Source organism: Fonsecaea erecta, assembly GCF_001651985.1.
Source record: "Fonsecaea erecta strain CBS 125763 chromosome Unknown Scaff2, whole genome shotgun sequence".
NCBI lineage: Eukaryota > Fungi > Ascomycota > Eurotiomycetes > Chaetothyriales > Herpotrichiellaceae > Fonsecaea > Fonsecaea erecta.
In genome coordinates this window covers 1484907-1505374 of record NW_017387245.1, presented here as the reverse complement: position 1 = coordinate 1505374, position 20468 = coordinate 1484907, and the positions used below count along the sequence as shown (strand labels likewise).

At 51.3% G+C, this 20468-nt stretch overlaps 9 protein-coding genes across 9 annotated transcripts; 5 read left to right on the top strand and 4 right to left on the bottom strand.

The window, feature by feature from the left end:
- Window positions 1-89: 89 nt before the first annotated feature.
- On the top strand, window positions 90-560 carry AYL99_02300 (hypothetical protein; the record flags this gene model as incomplete). The annotated part of the gene is made up of 1 exon (XM_018833816.1): window positions 90-560. One exon carries the CDS (start codon window positions 90-92, stop codon window positions 558-560), a length of 471 nt encoding a protein of 156 aa, XP_018696440.1.
- Window positions 561-1507: 947 nt separating this feature from the next.
- Window positions 1508-3334, bottom strand: AYL99_02299 (hypothetical protein; the record flags this gene model as incomplete). Its single annotated transcript, XM_018833815.1, has 3 exons — window positions 1508-1873; window positions 1948-3204; window positions 3260-3334. The coding sequence occupies 3 exons, from the start codon at window positions 3332-3334 to the stop codon at window positions 1508-1510; spliced, it is 1698 nt and encodes a 565-aa protein (XP_018696439.1).
- A 548-nt stretch (window positions 3335-3882) lies between these two features.
- On the bottom strand, window positions 3883-5502 carry AYL99_02298 (hypothetical protein; the record flags this gene model as incomplete). The annotated part of the gene is made up of 1 exon (XM_018833814.1): window positions 3883-5502. The coding sequence occupies one exon, from the start codon at window positions 5500-5502 to the stop codon at window positions 3883-3885; it is 1620 nt and encodes a 539-aa protein (XP_018696438.1).
- A 332-nt stretch (window positions 5503-5834) lies between these two features.
- AYL99_02297 (hypothetical protein) lies at window positions 5835-6949 on the bottom strand (the record flags this gene model as incomplete). Its single annotated transcript, XM_018833813.1, has 2 exons — window positions 5835-6842; window positions 6890-6949. 2 exons carry the CDS (start codon window positions 6947-6949, stop codon window positions 5835-5837), a joined length of 1068 nt encoding a protein of 355 aa, XP_018696437.1.
- Window positions 6950-7620: 671 nt separating this feature from the next.
- AYL99_02296 (hypothetical protein) lies at window positions 7621-8613 on the top strand (the record flags this gene model as incomplete). The annotated part of the gene is made up of 3 exons (XM_018833812.1): window positions 7621-8313; window positions 8374-8559; window positions 8608-8613. The coding sequence occupies 3 exons, from the start codon at window positions 7621-7623 to the stop codon at window positions 8611-8613; spliced, it is 885 nt and encodes a 294-aa protein (XP_018696436.1).
- Window positions 8614-9563: 950 nt separating this feature from the next.
- AYL99_02295 (ribonucleoside-diphosphate reductase small chain) lies at window positions 9564-11157 on the top strand (the record flags this gene model as incomplete). Its single annotated transcript, XM_018833811.1, has 5 exons — window positions 9564-9593; window positions 9660-9947; window positions 10044-10264; window positions 10315-10873; window positions 10981-11157. 5 exons carry the CDS (start codon window positions 9564-9566, stop codon window positions 11155-11157), a joined length of 1275 nt encoding a protein of 424 aa, XP_018696435.1.
- Window positions 11158-11946: 789 nt separating this feature from the next.
- AYL99_02294 (hypothetical protein) lies at window positions 11947-12477 on the bottom strand (the record flags this gene model as incomplete). Its single annotated transcript, XM_018833810.1, has 1 exon — window positions 11947-12477. The coding sequence occupies one exon, from the start codon at window positions 12475-12477 to the stop codon at window positions 11947-11949; it is 531 nt and encodes a 176-aa protein (XP_018696434.1).
- A 760-nt stretch (window positions 12478-13237) lies between these two features.
- Window positions 13238-18356, top strand: AYL99_02293 (hypothetical protein; the record flags this gene model as incomplete). The annotated part of the gene is made up of 11 exons (XM_018833809.1): window positions 13238-13441; window positions 13505-13919; window positions 13973-14244; window positions 14293-15110; window positions 15205-15600; window positions 15651-16276; window positions 16340-16473; window positions 16527-17209; window positions 17264-17539; window positions 17595-17756; window positions 17807-18356. 11 exons carry the CDS (start codon window positions 13238-13240, stop codon window positions 18354-18356), a joined length of 4536 nt encoding a protein of 1511 aa, XP_018696433.1.
- Window positions 18357-19659: 1303 nt separating this feature from the next.
- AYL99_02292 (hypothetical protein) lies at window positions 19660-20279 on the top strand (the record flags this gene model as incomplete). Its single annotated transcript, XM_018833808.1, has 2 exons — window positions 19660-19865; window positions 20138-20279. 2 exons carry the CDS (start codon window positions 19660-19662, stop codon window positions 20277-20279), a joined length of 348 nt encoding a protein of 115 aa, XP_018696432.1.
- Between the last annotated feature and the right edge of the window lie 189 nt (window positions 20280-20468).

Here is a 20468-nt window from a genome sequence, read left to right as displayed (position 1 = left end):
GACGTTTCATTTCCCCCAGTATTTTTCTGCAGTCCATCCCAAGGCTCCTGTGCACAGTTGACCAAAATAGAAGTTGTTTCTTACTTATCATGGCATCTCTTCCACCAACATCGACCCTACCATCACTAGACGCCGAACAGAGGGCACAAATTCTGGACACCCTCTTCGAGCCGTGTGTGCAATTGCACACGCTATCCGTCAGCTTACTGCGGGAACAGGCATTCCAAACCTACGACTCACTCATTGATGCCGTGGGCGAGCAGCTCCTGGGACTCTACCGATCAGACTTGGAGAGTGATCAGAAATGGCTGGAAACCATATTGTCCGCCCATCCGCGGTTAGGTGAGAAGAAGGTTGACAGCGAGCAGAGTCGCAAGGAGCAAGCTCAACTGAACCAAGGCGGAGTGGAAGAGGCAGAGAAGCTGGCGGAATTGAACCGCAAATACGAAGACAAGTTTCCAGGTCTGAGATATGTGTATGGCTTCCTGTTCCCCCTGAATCCGCTGTCTGCCCGTTCTTCCCTAAAATCCTCCCTGTCCCATGACTGTCGTGATGATTGATGAGGGAAAAAACTAGAGTGTTTGTAAACGGACGAAGCCGCCCTGTCATTATGGAAGATATGCAGAGGCGGATAGACCGAGGAGATATTCTGCTAGAAAAGCAAGAGGCAATCAAGGTAGACCACCCATCCTTTTTGAACTCGTGCAGCCTCGATATAAAGTCAAACATGCTGATACGTGCTTCTCTCCTCGCCCAAAGGCCATGTGTGACATTGCAAAGGATCGAGCGAAGAAGCTGGCCGATTAACGTCGCATTTGGGACACTTTATCTGACCTCACCATAAACCGACACGTCTCAAGGGATTGGAACATGGCATGGCACGCCACGGCACGAAGGAACCGAGAACGAACTCTTTCGGGCATTTGACAACAGCGAGATTGGATCAACCGCATCCGCCAAGAAAGATTCGTACCTTAGGTATGTACGCCAGCCTCGCAGGCAGTGGTGCAGAAAGACCACTCCACGCACTGAGGGATCCCATGCTCTGAATACAAATACATATCTGATTTCTGATTCTCCTTCCGAAGAGGCGTCATTTGTTTCTCTCCCTTCTCCCCTTGCCTCTCGTTGCTGCGTCTGGCGCGGGTGTGATGTCCAGGCTGTTGTGCTCCTCGGAGCACAGAGGACCCCTGATAGGGAATAGGGGACGGGCAAAGCCATCACTAGTTCACGCTACGTGTGTGTAGCGTATCGGGATAGAGTTGTCGCTTTCAATGGGAGGGATTCAAACTCGCTTCTTGTTTGTGTGCAAAACCCATTGATTTCTCCCTGGCCTCCCAGCGATTTGTCTTGCTTGTCATCGACATCAATATTTCCCCGGGTTCCCGCGCCGCTGTCAAAGTCAAAAAGGGCCCAGTGAGAGCCCCCAGCATTCAAGAATCCAAAGGAAAGCGCGCCAGTTCAGTTCGTGCTCCAGGCCTTCAGCAGTCCAAATCCGCCACGTCCCTCATTTACCGGTCAACTTCTTCCTTTCATCGCCGCTATCTTCCTCCTCGCCATCGCTCCATTCGATTCCGTCATCGCCGACGGCGAAGATGGTCTCGCCATCCAACGACATTCTCGGTTGCGGCGGGTTCGGAGGCCTGACAGGCGGTGCGGATTGGGTACTATTCTGTAGCGCTGGGGCTGGGGAAGGCCTCCTCGCTGGCGAAGGTTCGAGTGCGATTGCGCCCGTGATGGAGGTCGCTGCTCCCCCTCCGGAGGGAGGAACTGCTCTTTCTTGATCTTTTCGTGCGTTGGCGGCTTCCTCGTCGTCATCGTCAATGGAGTCAGCAATGCTGCGGATCTCAAAACCGTCGTCATCTTGAGCGAGCTGTCCAAGCAAAATCATGTTAGCCTCTTCATACGGCTTCCATACCGGGACGCAACAACACGAGCGAGACTCACCTCGTCACTCATCGCAAATCGTCGATTATTCGCTGTCGGCCTCCACAGATACGCAATAAACGCGATGTTGAACAGATATACGAGGTTCAGCCATCCGTCCAGCACAAACCACCTAGTCTGCCAATGCTCTGGCACAAAGTTCGCGGACCCCGACCCTGCAATCGCGAAGCTGTTGATGAAGAAAAAGGCAAAAATGACCAGCACACTCCCTAGAATGCACCACGACAGTTTCTTATACATCATTGCCTTCGTTTTTTGTTTGCGGTCAATGAGGTCTTTAATAGTGACGTTGAGAGACGACAATGTCCACACATAGAAAGCTGTCATGGTACCCGCAAGTGGTAGGATGACGAAAAGAATCAAGGGGCCGACGGATTCCGGGGTGACGGCCATAGAGGCGATGGCGTAGATGACCCCGAAGACAAAGTGTGCGGCAGCGAGGATGCGGACGTAGATCATGGTCCTTCCCAGAGAGGGTTTCACTACTCCATAGCCCATACAGACAATCAGGAGCAGGAAGAAAGAGAACGAGTTTCGCCCCGCGTTGAGGATCGAGACGATGATCATGAAGACTTTGTTGAGCGTATTGTTGCCGTGGCGGTTTTGATAGTCGTAGAATCCCCAGGTCATCAGCTGTTCGACAATCAGGAAAATGATGATGGCAGTGATGTAGTTTTGCACCGGGAGGATATCAGAGCGGTTCTGGAAGTAGAGAAACGCCCAGAATATACCCAGCACGGCGTAGACAATAGTGAGGCCGCCGTAGAATGGGAGTTTGGCGATTTGAGCCGCTGGCAGTTCACCGTATGAGTTCCTGAACGTCACCACTCCGTTATACTCGTGATCTGAGAAAGCGTAGGTTGAGACGCAATAGTAGCCCGTTCGACGGATGGGGTAGTTGATAGCCTTCGGGTCTTTCAAATGGATTGCTTCGTTCGAGATCGGGTTCCTCGAGGCTTCGGTGGCATTAGGGGCCAGTATGAACGCGCCGATATCCTTCTCTTCACATAACCCTTGTGCGACCGCGTCCGTGGTGCATATTGTCTCGAGATCTCGGTAGGACTCCCCGCCAGGCGGTATCCTGCCTATCAACGGCTCATCTTCCCACTCAAATATTATGAGGCTGGCGATTGGGTCCGAGTCGTCTTCGGTGTGGTCTGGGAGGAACTTGACGAGGATGAAGGGATCTATTGACCCGCCCCAAGATTTCCGGCTGTACATCCCTGAACATCGCTGGCGGTGCTCATCATCTTGTTTCTAGTGATGGTCAGCGGGCAGAGTACTACGCAACATAGCTCCATGCTGTCCTCACAATTTGAACTTCATTCCCCAGGACAACTGCTGCAAGGTATGCCAGGAGGCCGAGCGAAGGCACCCATCGGCGCATGGTGAAGGCAGCACCGTGGATGGCGACAGACGTACACACACACAATCAAGGGCAAGAGAAAATGCAGAATACGTTCAATTTGAGGTTTGGAACTGCTTTGGTTCGAAGGAATTATTAGGAGGACAGAGGGAAAGGCATGTTCTGTTATTCGAAGGAAAGTCACTCCCGTCGTGGATGTTGTGAGTTGGAGGAGTACCAACATACGTATTATTTATCGGAGACAATTCCAGACTCCGCCCCAGCGCAGCTACTTCACCATGAAGAACCCATTGATCGATTCTCATTTACTATTGCACCGTGGAATCAACGCACTTTTGCTCGATTGTTTTCGTAGCCATCTTTCATGCAGACCCACAAACTCTTCATATTATCCACGCACTTGCTACTACAAATGCCGAGTACTCGCTAGAGACGCAGCTCGCAAAAGGTGGTAGGCAGGATTCACTGCCTGGTTTGACCATGCACCAAGCCTCCGATGCCCTCTACCGAGTAGAGGATGAGCCACCGCTGATGCCGCCTCCTCATCCACCTTTCTTGCTTCCTAACCCTCACCTGAATTTGGTCTTTCCTATCAAGCTTCTCGCCGTCTCACAACGTATGAGTGGTCCCAGGAAGTCCGTGTCGCCCTTACAGCCTTGCCCTTGCGACTCATCCCAATCCAGGATGTCGTTGATGGTCTTGAGAAGCTCGTTGGCCACCGTGCGATTGCTTGTTAGTGTTACAATCTGGCCGATCCAGCCATAAAAGAATACTGAGGCGTTGATAGGAGTAAGCCGCAGCCTGTCCTTCACACGGGAAGCGACAGAGGCAGGGAATGATTTGCTTGATTCAACATCCAGCGCCAGTGAGGTGGTCTCTGAGCCAAAGAGGGAATGCACATCGAAATCGACCACTTTGACTGGGAATTGTATCTCTGTCGGGACAGCATGCATTGATAGTTCACTAAAGACCCGCCGCAGGGTCGAGGCCGGTTGATCTGTGTATCGTCCTTCGCCCAGGAGGATCTCGGCGCGGCTCAACTCGCTCGATGTCCCCATGCACTGAACTATCTCTCGCATTCGCTGAGCAGCGTGCACAGTACATTCTAGGTCTCGCGTGACAAGGAGCGGATAGATATCGCCAGGGAGCATCGGTGAGGATGCTTCGCATTCGATTTGGTTCACAATTGCTTTGTGATAAGTTTCGGTTTTTTGTCCAGAGGTTGACAACAGTTGGTGCTTCGGGAAATGTGATATGTCAGAGACCAATGCCAATAGTATCGTACAATCGATGTTGATAGTGCTGGTCAAAGGGACAGTTGGCGCAGTGGGCATCATATTGACGAGATCAAGCTGACGATCCTCACCGAACGAGCACACGTCCGCATTGCATTCGACAACAGCACCAGTCGCGCGTAAGTCGGCGAGAAAGGCATCCACATCAGGGATAATCCCTTCGCGAATGTTTGGCAGGACAAATCGAATCCGTGGGTGCCGAAATTGAACTCTGACTTCCTGGGCTGCGATCTTCAAATCTTCAGCAAGCCGCACAAGTTCAAGTTTATTTGTCCTCATGGCATCGCTGTCAGTCTCAGGGATGTGTCCGTCTTCCACATCGCTATCTCCACCAAAGTCTCCATACTTTTCCCAGCCTTCCTTGGCCATCTCGAACAGGAGCCGTTTCTCCGTCAAGGTCGAGATTTTTATCCATTGCAATCCATTGTCAGCAATGACGTCCACTAGAGTCTCTTTCTTCTGCACATCCCTCGAAACGTCTGTCCAGCTCACCAAATTCTCCTCCCGATTTTTCTCACTTGCCGCGCTGTACTTTCCTGTAAAGTGCATTTTCTTCCCCAGCGCAGTAATGTGACGGCATGATTTCGCGGTGTTCCAAACAGCTTCATAAAAGGGCAAGTTAGAGCTTCTCAGGGAGTGTAGCTGTGGACTCTCCTCATCCTGCTCGATTGGATTATTGAGAATACTCTGGGAGTTGCGATCGGAAGTTGCGAACAGGAGTGCTATTCTTTCCAAGATCTTCACCTCCGACTCGATTCCTCGTTTGAATGCTCTAATTTCGACTTGGTGTTGTTTCGCTCGCGTCTTGAGGTAGGCCTGATATAACTGAAACTCGTGTAGCAAAACACTGGCACGGCTTCGGAGACTCTCAAGCAGGTCGGCAGACCTCGGCATTGAAGGCGCGCTTCCATCGTAATTGTCTGAAACAAGCATTGAAGTCCTCTTGTCAGCTTGCGAGAATCGACTGCCAGATCTGCAAAGACGTGATGGGGTGATATCCAAAGGGGGCGCCGGTGCTCTTGTGAAGATTGATCGTGAGGTGAACTTGCTCACTCATGTTGCGGAGTAGGTATACCGAGAACCTTCCTGATTGGCGGAACAAGCACACTGCCAAGCTCCTCTTTTTGACTCAAGTGAAACCGCCTCACCATTTGATGCGCCTGGGAGCAAGAACATGCTTGGGTACCAGGTATCAATCCGAAGCGCTGAACGGTGTGGCAGATTGTTCATATTTCCGGATTTTTGATCTGGTCGCCGGGTAACCACATGCACACCCTGGTGTCAGCCGTCACAAGCATGTTGAAGCGGGGATTGCATTGCACCACAGGCGCCTTGATCCCCCGGCTTGTCAATCGAACCATAGGCTCCAGTCGAATATCAGTGGTGTTATGGGTATCCCAGACGAGCAGGTCGGGTTGATCACCAGCCCCACCGACGACATACCTCCCATCTTGTGTAAAACAGACGTCTCCTTGACCGAGTGGCTTTCCCGATGTTGACACAGGAGCCGCGCGTCCAGTGCCAGCCGTCTTCCCTTGTAGAAACGATTTGACCGTCCCATCAAAGGCATCCAGCACGAAATGACCGTGATAATCCGTGCCGAGAAGCATATTTTTCCCATCGTTCGAGAACTCCAATTTGGTCCATGCGCGACCCTTTGTGGTTGGGGTATACCTATCCTCCTCGGCGGCCATGTCAAAGGTAGCGAACGGGGCTTTATCGAAATTCCGGACATCGTACAGGAGGATGGAGGAGGTGGATTGCGACGCGATCGCCATGATTTGCGCAGAGGGATCGTAGGCTGCGAGGTAGGGAGTGACAAGTTTCAGTTTCCCTTGAGGACTCCTGGAGTTCAGGTCCCACAGACAGACCATATCGTCATTGCCGCACGACAGAAACTGATCGCTACCAGGCGACAGGGCTATACAGGTCACTCGGCCCGTATGAGCTGTGAAATAGCGAACGAAGCTCTCATTGTGGAGTTCCAGCAAGCGTAGAGAATCCTCTTGCTTCGTACTGGCAAACAGAACGTTGCGCGGGTGATGGGTAAATCGAGCCAGATGTATGCCATACTTTTTGCTGGGTATCGTCTTGGTTCTCTTTCCCTCTTTTATGTCGTAGACATGCATCGTTTCGTCGTCCGAGGCGGCGACGAGGAACTCGCCCATATCGTCGAAATCAAGGGATGTAACACGGCTCTCGACCCCATCCGACCGCGTAGAACCGGGAAATTGCTAAACTGAATTAGCAGAGGCGGAAAGATAGAGTAAAAAGGACCTACCCTGGCAGGCCGGTATTGCCTGATCACATCGTGGACTTTCTGCTGCGGAGGGGCTGCCATGGCTAACAAACAGGAGGAAGGTCTAGAAAGTGCCAAAAGCTGCACACCGACGCGAAGGCGACTCCAATACGAGCGCGATGAGTACACTTCAGAGGACAAAGAGCAAGGTCAGACCGCGCAACTAAAGGCGCACGCTGGTTCTGAGTTGGTGGCACTATGGAGTGGTTTCATTCATATTCGTGGGGAAGAAAATTCCCGTTTCCAGCGCTTGATTTACCGCTCCAGGTACTAGTGCCTGGATTATCTTTGGCACCAATTGCCAGTTAGAGGCTTCGGCATAAACTCCGCCTAAGATCCGGGCGACCTTGCGGCAAAACCGTAGCCCAGGGTGCCAATCCCAGCCTCCATTTTAGGTGCCCCGGTGATAACCGCCTCCCCCAATCCCTGAAGCTGACTCAATTACGGAGCAATGATCAGAGCCATCTTACTGTACTACTTCTCCAACTCCGAGGTCGCTTTTTGTATAAGACCCTGGACGGAAATAATTTTCTTGTCGCACGCGCTGCCTCTAACAATTGCTGACCTTCCACCTGCCACTACCCTTCACCTTGGCCACCCTCCCGTTTGGGGATATGTTGTGCCTTGTCTCATCAACTCTGCAGTAAAATCACGGTCAGTCCAGGCGTCAAAGGGAAGAGGAGCGGCCAATCGAGCACTTTGACAACTCGATAATGTCAACAACAACAGGCGCATTCATTGCCGGCGGCATTGCTGCTTGCGGAGCCGTCACCGCAACACATCCTTTCGAAACCGTGAAGATCAGGTTACAGCTCCAGGGAGAGCTACAGGCCAAGGATGTTGCAGTGAGGAAATACAGGGGTGTTTTCCACGGGGTTGGGGTCATTTTAAAAAACGAAGGGCTGAAAGGGATATACCGAGGACTCGGAACTGCATACATCTACCAGATCCTGCTGAATGGCTGTCGATTGGGATTTTACGAGCCACTACGAGCGGCATGCACCAAGCTCATCTACAAGGACACCACTGTCCAGTCTCTGGGCATCAACATTTTCTCCGGCGCGGCTTCTGGTATCTTAGGGGCCATGGCAGGCTCACCTTTCTTCCTGGTCAAGACCCGACTGCAATCATACTCTCCCTCTTTGCCTGTAGGCACGCAGCATAAATACCGCAATGCTTTCGACGGCCTCTCACAGATATACAAAGCAGAGGGCATCAGAGGTCTATACCGAGGCATGGGCGCGTCGATGGTCAGAACCGGAGCTGGAAGTTCAGTTCAGCTGCCGACATATTTTTTTGCGAAGAGACGCTTAATACGCCATTTTGGAATGGAAGATGGCCCAGCACTACATTTGCTGAGCTCAACTGCCAGTGGCTTTGTTGTCTGTGTCTTTATGCATCCACCGGTACGTCTCTCCATGCACACTTGAACTTTGATCTGCTTCCAGTACTAATATATCATACAGGATACCGTCATGGCTCGATTGTACAACCAACATGGCAATCTCTACAATGGCATATTCGACTGCCTCTGGAAGACCATCTCAACGGAAGGTATTCTCAGTGTCTACAAGGGATTCACTGCGCATCTTGCTCGAATATTGCCGCACACGATTCTCACGTTGTCGCTGGCAGAGCAGACCAACAAGCTCGTACGGGGAGTTGAGGGCAGATTCCTGCCGAAGTCTCTCACAGAGAAGCTCTGAGATGCATGATTTGATCTGTACCGACTTAGCGTTGCATCTTACGGCGTTGGTTGGAACTGACATCCGTCATCTTGAGAGTTTCGCGTCAGGGTCTCCTGGGATCAACGCGAATTTCCTGTTGGTCAAGGCTTCTGGAGGTTGCTGTGTCCATATATCGCAAGCCACGCAAAATTGACAAATTGACCAAAGCACACCTCAAAGGCGGGTCCTATAACGGGTGGAATGTGTGCACTCTCCAGGGGCATTGTGTGTCTTTGCCTCCTACAGGAATTCTCCAGAAGAGATGGCTGTATCTTTGTGTTGCTGGCCGGGTCGAGGCGCATATCCGCCGCCCTGAGAACTGCAAATGAGCATAATAGTGCACGGCTCAGGGCAAGGCTGGGGTGCTGGCGAGACCGATCTCGGAGTGCTGCTGAGTGGCTAGTGCTGCCTTGTTAGGAATGGCGATTCATGCCAGGGACGCACGTCATTATTCGGATCAAAATCAGATCAGATTAGATCACATGACAGAGGGGGAAACTTTCACGCCCGGTAGAGTTTTGCAGAAACTTCAGGCAGCTGTCTCGCATCTGGGGTGCAATGGCTAATGAAAAGGAGCTTCTTCTGAAGCCCATCCGAAGACATTGTTCAGCATTTCGTAAGGAATCCACTCAGGCTAAGACTCCTGGTCACAATCACGGGTGTCTGGTGTTGCAATGTTGTGATGAAGTGGATCAACTTCGGTGAAGGCCAGCACTTAGCCCCAGCCCACCAGAACACGCTCGGCCACTTTGTCGCGGTGCACGCTCTAGCGCGTTCACGTTAAATACGCCCAGCAACCAGTTTACATCTGCTCTCATTGACATTTCTCTTCCACCTTCACACTCGACAACCACAACCACTTCTTCATTATCCTGCCCAAGTAACATTACTCCTTTGTGTTCTCATTACTCCTATCTCATCATTGAACAATGACGACTCAGGTTACGCCGTCGAAACAGGTGTGTTTGCCACTTGCATCATCTATTTTTCTCCATCGTGTACACATTACTAACAAGTACGCGCAGGCGGCTGCAAGCCTCGAGAACCTCAAGGTCAAGGACAGTCCTGTCAAAAAGCTCAACTTCAATGTTGAGGACAAGGAGAACATGCCAGTTGTCCTCGAGTCCACCAAGTCTACCGACTCCATTGCCAAAGCAGAGTCAGAGATCGAGAAGAAGCCTGCTTCCGAGGCAAAGGAGAAGAATGAGCAGGTCCAGGTCCCCAAGACCTTGAAAGAGCTTGAAAAGGAAGAGCCACTGCTACAAGAGAACCCTCATCGATTTGTCCTCTTTCCTCTGAAATATCATGAGATAGTACGTGTCCTGGCCCGCAGCAAAAGCCGTCCTGCGTTCTTCACAGTCATGCCACTTGATATGTTTGGAACTTTTACGACTGACATCTTTGTACAGTGGAATATGTATAAGCGTGCAGAGGCCAGCTTCTGGACGGCGGAAGAAGTTGATCTCTCCAAAGATCTTCACGACTGGCACAACCGTCTAAACAATGATGAACGCTACTTCATCTCCCATGTCCTCGCATTCTTCGCTGCCTCGGATGGCATTGTCAACGAGAACCTTCTCGAGCGCTTCAGTGCCGAAGTGCAAGTACCAGAGGCCCGTTGCTTCTATGGGTAGGCAGTTTCCCACCATCTCATTGTCACGTTGCTGACAGCTTCCAAAGATTTCAAGTCATGATGGAAAATATCCACTCGGAGATGTACAGCCTTCTCATTGACACCTACGTGAAGGATCCCAAAGAGAAGACGTATTTGTTTGACGCCGTCGACACAATCCCTTGTATCCGCAAGAAAGCGGACTGGGCTTTGAGATGGATCTCAGACAAAGAGTCGAGCTTTGCCCAACGACTCGTGGCTTTCGCAGCTGTTGAAGGCATCTTCTTCTCTGGATCCTTTGCATCTATCTTCTGGCTCAAGAGCAAGGGACTCATGCCCGGCCTCACCTTCTCCAACGAGCTCATCTCTCGTGATGAGGGTATGCACACGGATTTTGCTTGTCTCCTGATGCAACATCTGCAGCACAAGCCGGACCCACAACTCATTGAAAACATTATAACCGAAGCGGTCATGATTGAAAAGGAGTTCCTCACCGATGCTCTCCCCGTCGCATTGCTGGGCATGAACTCGAAGCTCATGTGTCAGTACATTGAGTTTGTCGCTGATCGTCTGCTTCTTGCCTTGGGCAACAAGCGATACTTCAATGCACAAAACCCGTTCCCATTCGTAAGTGACCCTCCAATGCGTTTTCTGGTGTGATAGATATGTCACGTCAACTCTCTTGGAGAAAGTGAGATCCATATTGAATTCAGAGGCTAACTATCGTAATACAGATGGAGAACATCTCCCTCGCTGGCAAGACCAACTTCTTCGAAAAGCGCGTCGGCGACTACCAGAAGAGTGGTGTGATGACTTCAGCCAACAAGAAGTCTGAAGAGAAGTCCGCTTCTCCCAAGGAGGAGAAGACGGAGGCCGAAAGTAACGGCATCAGTTTTGATGAAGACTTTTAGATCACATGGGATCTTTCACGACGATTTCTTTGGCTGTTTGTTCACGGCGTCTCATCGGTACAGGAAGGAAGAAGACCTAGACGGTGTCCCATCCTTTTGTACACTTGTTATACCCATTCCATATCGGCATCCGTCACCGAGAAAAGCAGTGTGGCAGCTCCAAATGGTGCTTTAGTGAGGAAGGAGTGTATGGCTTTTTTTTGTGGCTTAAACTGTTTTGAGAACGGTCTGCTTCTACCCTACGCATGAATCAGTTAGAGAGAAAGGGTCTTTTGGGTTAATCATGAGGAATTCATAGCGTGGTGAACTGGAAGGTTGTACGAAATACATACTAGTACTCTGAAATAGAGACACAATTCTAGCGGTAATTCTTGTATTCTCTCTAATTGCATCCACAAATTCCAGGGGCGAGTTGACCTGTACTTCGATTCCCTGCTGGAAGCCAGCCTGGTCGGCTCAGTCTATATTGATCCGTGGCGGTCAGCACGATCAACTTGATGGTTTCGGTATGGTCTCTAGGGAGACGATTTGAACCCACGACGCTGTTACGGCAGGACACTTTTGGTTCTAAATCGCCCCTTTCCCGTCGAAGAGCCACTCGAACCTCGCCAGTATCTTCTTGTCCCTGTCTCCTGCCTCCTTTGCACTTGAGCCTCGTGCTCATTCTCCGCGTGAGCATTCACCAGGGCACATCATATTTCCGACAATGTTTTTCACACCTAACCAATCTGACTTTTCGAGAGCCGACGAGCATACCGGTATGTGAAGCCAGCCCGCTCAGGATTAGGTTCACTTCTTCCCTTTCTTCTTTTTCCCCTTTCCCCCTCCACTCCCATGCGTCACGGCTGGCGGGGCTGTTACGACTTTGTCTTCAATCTGGTTAGTTGTAGCGACTGAGCCGGCATCAACGTCCATCTTATCGCCGTCCACAGCTATTCCCGTTCCTGGTACTGCAGAGACAGGGGCAGCAGGCATCTCAATGATCTCCCCCTTCGCCAATCTCCCAAGTCCAGTCAATAGCCTCCCAACTTCGGCAGCCTTGTCGGTTCGGTATTTCAAGCATATTCCGCTTTCTGCGTGGTATGTTTTCAAGGTGAGGACAGCAGAAGGCTCCCGTTTGCTTTGCGGTTGCGATGGAGCAGTAGTCCCAGCTGTTGCCGGGGCGTCATCTTTCTCTCGGGATGCCTTCGGTCTTGACTTGGCCTTCGTATTGGGTTTCCGGGGTAGAGCATATTTTGTTGTGATCCGTGCCGAAGGGTAGGCTTGCAGGAGGAGCGACGACTGGTGCAGGTAGGTGTGCAGGTCTGTGAAGTAGGCCATGGCTAGCTAGCCTCGGACACGCCCCGTTTCCTCTTTCTCTCGGCTCTCAAAATGTAAACACTTCGCCGTGCATGCGGGACTTCGTGCGGGAGGTGGTGTGACGATTTCCGTGGAAAGGTGTGATTTTACTGACAATGTTGCAGCGACGATAATCGAAGTTTTCCTCTTAGAGCATGACGTCAGTGCAGGTCCGTCTTCATGTGTCAGCGTATCCCATTTCCCGCACTTCAAGAGGGAGCTCTAAGAGCATCAAATTGGTGTCCAATTGCTTCAACTAGTGAAATAATTAAACAATCCGTAGATGCGGGGGGCATTGTGAACAACGCCGCAAGAGGCAAGATGGAGGAAAGCCAGTCTTGGCGGCATCGGTGAAAAGACGCGAGAGGGTGCCGATAGGCTGATCGCTAAATCACGTGAACCATGGAGACATACGATATACGAGCGACCTATCAGAGTTTCGTTGGATTTTCGGACACATACAAGACCCGACCACATCATACGACGCATATGGTGCAGCAGTATGAAATCCAGTGTTTTGGCCTTATTGTCAGAAGACTGAAAACACACGGTGAAAAACTCATACAGATGGGCCGTCAGACGGAGGCATTGCCTCCGATGCCAGTTATGCAATCATTGAGTGATTTGGCGGGCCCGAGAGGAAGTGCATTTATGGGGGACTGTGTCGTCCCTGACAAGTCTCTATTATGGCTCCTGTGTTTGTCTCCTTGCAAAAACAGAACTGATTCTCAACACAACATCAATGGCGTCAACCACTCAAGGGCAAGATGATGCCAATGATGATGAAAAAGTTGTCTCCAGCACGGGATCCCAAAGGGACCTTTCGGGTTCGAGCTCGAATGAATGTCTGCAGCCCACCCGGTCAATGTCCAGCAGCGTGAGCAACTATGAACCGATCATGGAAGCTGACCGTTTTGAAATCACACGGGTTGCCACTGAATCAAAGGTAAGAGTTCCTGGAAACCAATGCTGTCATCGTGAAAGCCTTTCTCCTCATCACAGTCAACAGGGACTCGACCAGCGCGAGAAGAGTCATGATCCGGCTCTGGATCCCGCTGACTCCGCCTTCGACATATACAAATGGGCCAAGATGGTCATGCGAGAAGCCGAGGGCGCAAATATCAAGCTACGTCGTGCTTCGATCACGTTCAAGAACCTGAATGTATCAGGCTCTGGGATCGCTATGAATCTCCAGCCGACAGTAGCATCTTATCTTCTTGCACCATTGCGTGCCGCCGAGTGGATTCGCTTTGCGAAGAAGCCGCAGAGAAAGATCCTCACTGGCTTTGACGGCGTTGTGAAGCCTGGGGAGATGCTGCTGGTGTTAGGACGTCCTGGAAGCGGATGTTCGACGCTTTTAAAGACTTTGGCTGGAGAACTCCATGGCTTGAAAGTAGGAGATGACTCGGTTATACACTACAGCGGTAATACTCGTCTACTCTCATCAGCTTGCCATGTGGATCTGATATCTGGACAGGAATACCTCAACAGCAGATGATCAAGCATTTCAAGGGCGAGATCGTCTACAACGCCGAAGTCGATATACATTTCCCGCATTTGACGGTCAGACAGACTCTCGAATTTGCGGCTGCCATGCGTACTCCTCGAAATCGAATCTTGGGGGAAACTCGGAATGAAAACGTTCACAAAATGACAGCCGTCGCAATGGCAGTTTGCGGTTTAAGCCATGTCCAAAACACGCAAGTAGGAAATGCCTATGTACGAGGTGCATCAGGGGGGGAGAGGAAGGTGAGTTGGCTATTGTCCAACACTGTCATAGGCTAATTCTTTCGAAAGCGAGTGAGCATCGCTGAGATGCTTCTCTCGTTCTCGCCCATCGGTTGTTGGGACAACAGTACGCGCGGTCTGGATGCTTCGTCTGCTATTACATTCGTCCGTACCCTCAGACTGAGTGCCGATTTGAGCGGATCCGCCCACGCAGTTGCGGCCTATCAGGCTTCCCAGACGATGTACGATGCATTTGACAAGGTTGTGGTTCTCTATGAGGGTAAAGAGATTTATTTCGGTCCAACCAATCTTGCGAAGGACTACTTTACAGAAATGGGCTGGCTCTGTCCAGCTCGCCAACCAACTCCTGACTTTCTGACCTCAATCACAAATGTAGACGAAAGAAAAACGCGACCTGGATACGAAGAAAAGGTGCCTCGTACTGCTGTCGAATTTGAAAAATACTGGCGAAGATCAGGACTTTACAAGTCCCTTCAACAAGAAATCAGGACCCATGAAGAGGAAGACTATGGTTCCGCCGCAGCCGATGAATTCAAAGCCGCACGCCGTGCAGTCCAAGCGCACCATGTTCCTCCAAGCTCTCCCTACACCGTTTCGACTCCAATGCAGATCAAGATATGTACCAAGAGAGGCTTTCAGCGGCTGTGGAATGAAAGAGTGATCCGACTCACCTTGATCATTGGACAAGGAAGCATGTCCCTCATCATCGGCTCCATTTTCTACGGGACGATCAACGACACCAATAGTTTCTTCGCAAAAGGTTCTACCATTTTCTTTGCTGTGTTATTGAACGCTCTAATTGCGGTTACGGAAATCAATCGCTTGTATGACCAAAGGCCTATCGTGGAGAAGCAAGTCTCTTACGCGTGAGTGTTCCCGGGTCAAAACGGCGGTTGAGGGTTTCCTGCAGCCCTGGGCTACGTTTCGGCCTTTCCATGATATATTCTGACCCGAGAATAGTTTCTACCACCCCTTTACAGAGGCGTTGGCTACGGTAATAGCGGATCTACCAGTTCAGCTGCTCACCGCCGTGATCTTCAACGTCGTCCTCTATTTCTTGTCAGGGCTGCGGAGAGAAGTTGCACAGTTCTTCATCTTCTTCCTTTTCGCCTTTGTGACAAGACTGGCAATGACTGGATTGTTCAGAACGATCGGGGCAGCGACCAAAACCATTTCACAAGCACTGGCGATTGCCGCCGTGTTCGTCCTGGCAATAGTCATTTACACCGGATTCACGATACCTCGACCGAATATGCACCCTTGGTTCAAGTGGCTTTCGTGGTGCAATCCAGTTGCATATTCATTTGAAGCACTTCTCGTCAACGAGTTCCACGGGAGACAATTTCCGTGTGGCAAGTATGTAAATATCTGGTTCCTTTTTCGCGCACTACTCACCCTGCTTACAGCTTTGTTCCTGCATATCCAAACCTCGTCGGCGATACGTTCATTTGTTCCGTTCCCGGCGCAGTTGTCGGCCAACCGACTGTATCTGGTGATACATACCTCGAACAGTCCTACAGATACAGTTACAGCCACATTTGGCGGAATCTGGGCATATTGATTGCTTTCCTGGTTTTCTTCATGATCACCTACCTCGGAATATCCGAGATCAACTCGAAACCAGAGGGCAAGGGAGAAGTCTTGCTATTCCGTCGTGGACATGTTCCACGCTACGTCGAAGAGGGTCTGAGACATGAAAACCAAGAGGATCCCGATGCCTCCCTCCCAATAACCGCAAGTCATGACAATGACACCCGGGACGACGATGTCCAAGCAATCCCACCGCAAAAGGCCATCTTCACTTGGCACAATGTTTACTACGATATTCCGGTTGAGAATGGCACACGCCGATTACTCGACCAAGTATCAGGTTGGGTCAAGCCTGGAACGCTAACTGCCCTGATGGGTGTATCAGGCGCCGGGAAGACGACACTATTGGACGTTTTAGCCCAGCGCACCTCAATCGGAATTGTTACCGGGGACATGTTGGTGGACGGAAGGCCGTTAGACCCTAGTTTCCAAAGAAAAACAGGTGAGATATCTTGAACAAGGCTTATATAGCTCAGCGCCGCTCAGGAACTAACAGAAACATCAGGGTATGTTCAACAGCAGGATCTCCACCTCGAGACGTCGACTGTTCGCGAAGCATTACGCTTCAGCGCCATGGTACGTCAGCCGAAATCCGTTTCAAAGAAAGAGAAGTACGAGTACGTGGAAGAAGTGATCAAGGTTTGTATATCTTTTCTTCGAGCGAGACTGTGGATATGCTGATGGTATTGAAGATGATCAACGCGGAAGACTTCGCCGAAGCTGTCGTTGGTGTGCCGGGAGAAGGCCTGAATGTTGAGCAACGGAAACTCCTTACAATAGGGGTCGAGCTCGCAGCGAAACCTGCCCTCCTGTTTTTCCTCGATGAACCTACCAGTGGGCTGGACTCACAAAGCTCCTGGTCTATCCTCAGGTTCCTCCGCAAGCTTGCTGACCATGGACAAGCGGTCTTATCCACCATTCATCAGCCCAGTGCACTGCTATTTCAGGAGTTTGATCGACTCCTTTTCCTCACAACGGGAGGTCGGACTGTCTACTTCGGCGACATCGGCCCTAACTCGCAGACTCTCACCAGCTATTTCGAGAGGCACGGTGCCAGGCCCTGCACTGATTCGGAAAATGTGGCAGAGTACATGCTGGAAGTTGTCAATCCTGAAGCAAGTGCTCAAGCCAATCGTGATTGGGTTGAGATTTGGAGATCAAGCGAAGAGAACAAGCATATGCTGGCGGAGTTGGACCAAATCAACCAGGAAAGAAGCAAAATCCCTGTGGAGGACAGCACCGTCACAAACCTTGGCCAGTTCGCCGTGCCAGTCTTCACCCAGATCTACTACACGACTATTCGTGCCTTTCAGCAGTATTGGAGAACTCCGGGGTATGTTCTTCACAAGTTTGGCCTTGGTGTTGCTTCGGCTCTGTGAGTTCTGTTTCGACAATTATTCAGAGGGAAAGGGGTGCTGACGGGGAACAGGTTTATTGGCTTCTCGTTTTGGCAGTCCAACAGCTCCCAACAAGGGCTACAGAATGTCCTGCTGAGCGTCTTCATGCTCACATCGATATTTACGGCTTTAATCCAGCAAATCATCCCGCGCTTTGTCATTCAGAGATCGCTCTACGAAGTCCGCGAGCGCCCGTCGAAGGCATATTCCTTTGTGGCGTTCCTCCTCGCCAACATTCTCGTGGAAATACCCTACCAGATCCTGCTCGGCATCATGGCATACGCTTCGTATTATTACTCGGTCTTTGGGTGAGTTTCCGAAACGTAGATTCCTCGATGTTGTTTACTAAACCCTCATCTCAAGCATACAATCCTCCGAAAGACAAGGCCTTGTTTTGTTATTTTGTGTACAGTTTTTCGTGTATGCAAGCACGTTCTCTCAGATGGTGATCGCGGCTCTGCCTGATGCGGAGACTGCTGGCATTATCGCAACACTCATGTTCGCCATGTGTGTGATATTCAACGGGTGAGTGACAATACCCCAGTCGTATCTCCACAGGTGCTAACTTTTCCTAGCGTGCTTCAACCACCAAACGCACTGCCGGGCTTTTGGCACTTCATGTACCGTGTGAGCCCCTTCACGTACATCATCGATGGCATTGTGGCGACAGCGCTGCACAGCCGCAAGGTCGTGTGCGCAGAGAACGAACTGAGCGTCTTCTCTCCGCCACCAAACATGACTTGCGGGCAGTACCTCGCGCCTTACCTCCACGTGGCACCGGGGACACTATACAATCCCGCGGCAACGAGCAACTGCGAGTACTGCGCCCTGTCCGTCGCGGACCAGTATCTGAGTCCTCGTGGCATCTCGTGGGGCCAGCGCTGGCGCAACTTTGGCCTCGTCTGGGCATACGTGGCGTTCGATCTGTTCATGATCCCTCTGCTCTACTACAACTTCCGGATGAAGAAGTGGCGCGGCAAAGTCGGGGCCAGCAGAACGCGGAGAGGGCTGAACACGACCTACGCTTGGATCCGCACCTTCGGAAGGCTTTGTCGGAGGGTCCTGACGGGGCACCGGGAGAAGCTGCCCTTGGAAAAGCGCGCCGAGAATCCTCGGGTGTACTAACAATAATATATATCGTGGATGGTCGGACGGCCTGTCTTTTGGTCGCAGAAAGGATGCCGGCTGGATATTTCCCGCCGCATCGAGGCTATATACTACATGGAATTTCACATTGCCATTGCAGAAGCGTTCACTTTTACCACTCGGCTCCAGTCTTGGATAGCTGGTCCATGCATGGCTGCTCCTCTGCTACTCCTCCTCCTGCGCCCCTTTGGATGTTCAGCCTCGTGTAGTCGGTCACGTGGAGCTGACTTGGCGGGTCTACACCCAACACCCGTCCTACGATGCAGGATACGTTTACATGGTAGAGATACTGCTGTCGGATCCCGAGATATCAGAAACGCTCTGACCGAGTATAATGGCAATGCCATGTGGCCGCCATAATCTGCCTCGTTTGTTCTAGCTGGCATTCGGAGACCAAAACTCCACAACCACAAATCTCGGTGGATATATGTGCAAGGGTCTTGGTCGAGACCTTGCCCTTGGCGTTATTGACCTATCCAGCAGACTTTGGCAGAGAGGGAGCTGATGTCAAAATGCAAAACAGCACCTGGAGAACTCCTTGCACGTTGTCGGGAAAAGGTCTAGACCTCACCCACCCACATGGCAGTAACTCTGGCCGATCAACGCGTGTGCATGCGAGGATGTCACCAGGCCTTAGGAATTCAAGCTCGGACCGATTCGATTGCTTCTCTGGCTTCCGGGTCGAATGCGTCTGCAGAGGTCAGAAACAAGATTCAATACAACAAGGAGACGGCTCTGACATGGCTGTTCAGCTGAGGAAGCGAATACGAGCCCGAACCCGGGGGTCCGCGAATCAAGAAGCACCCGCCGAAGTCAGAATACGAGACTCCACTCAATCGAAAGATCTTTTCCTTCGCTCCGTCGAAAGGTTCCCATGTGCTCGCCGTGATGCAGTATGAGGACTTGTTTGACATAGTTCCTCTTACGAAGTCCCTTGCAGGATGAGCCAGTGACCAGGAAAGGATGTCTCGTACCGCTTTTGAAGACGAGTTCCCTATGTCACGTCGCCTCGATTAAAAAGGGCAGCTGAACCTCTTAAACCATTTGACTTTGTTAGCAAGCACGTGATACGCTCTTTTCCATCGGAGAGAATGGTATGTAAACCCCTGGAAAGGTCGAGCAAGTCGAGAATGATAATTGTCCCTCGTTCCTGAATTAACACTGTGTGACTACGCATCTGTCTCGTCTCTATCAAACGGGTCGCGTCTCCTTGAAGCAAAGATAGTTCCCTCGCCAGCAAGAGCTCTTACACGCGAACGTTTCACACCGACTCCTGTCAACGATGTCAAACGTCCCAGTCCCTCCGAATGTGATGGTGCAGATCTTCCCGAAGCCCGGCAAGGAAAAACGCGTAGAAGAGCTCATCACCCACGTCGCCGAGCAAGTCCGCCAGCATGAACCGTGGGTCAGCTTTTACCGTCAGTACAAAGCCAAGCACGTGGGCGGCTCGTCCGAGGCAGACGGTGCGGAGTATGTCATCGCCTTTAGGTAGGTAGACTTTCCACTTTGCTCTGTCCTCGTGGGTGTTCTTGGGGGACGTTTCGATTGGAGATAGTGCAAAGAGGAAGCAGGAGCTTGACTTTGAGCTGTTGCCTCTATGGGTAGCCTAAGATCATGGCTGCCTCGCAGATCTTGAATGCGTATGCAACCACAGCCAATGGCCATCAATTGCACTCGACGTCTGAGTCCAATACACAACGACATTGCACTCCCACCTCATTCATTCCCAGGCTAACCTGTGTCTTCCCTACCTCGAACAGGATCGACGACATGTCAAAAGTCCAGACTCGACGCGACCTGCAGCACCACCAAGATATCGCCAAGGCCATACGAGAGGAAGATCTGCTGCGTGCCCCTTTGAAGTACACCGAGCTCGTAGACATGGGGTTCTGGAAGCGATGAAATGGCTCGTTCGGTGGGCTTTCCGGGTCTGCACTAGGGGTGACAGTTGAGGTGAGACAGCAGGAGGAGTTCCAGCGTGAGAGGAGGAGACGGGGCAGCCTCAGTTGTCTTTGCCTCTCGGGCTCCATACCGTCTCAGTCTCCTCAAGCCGTCCAATCGGATTCGTAGTATGGTAAGCAAGAGGGTGTC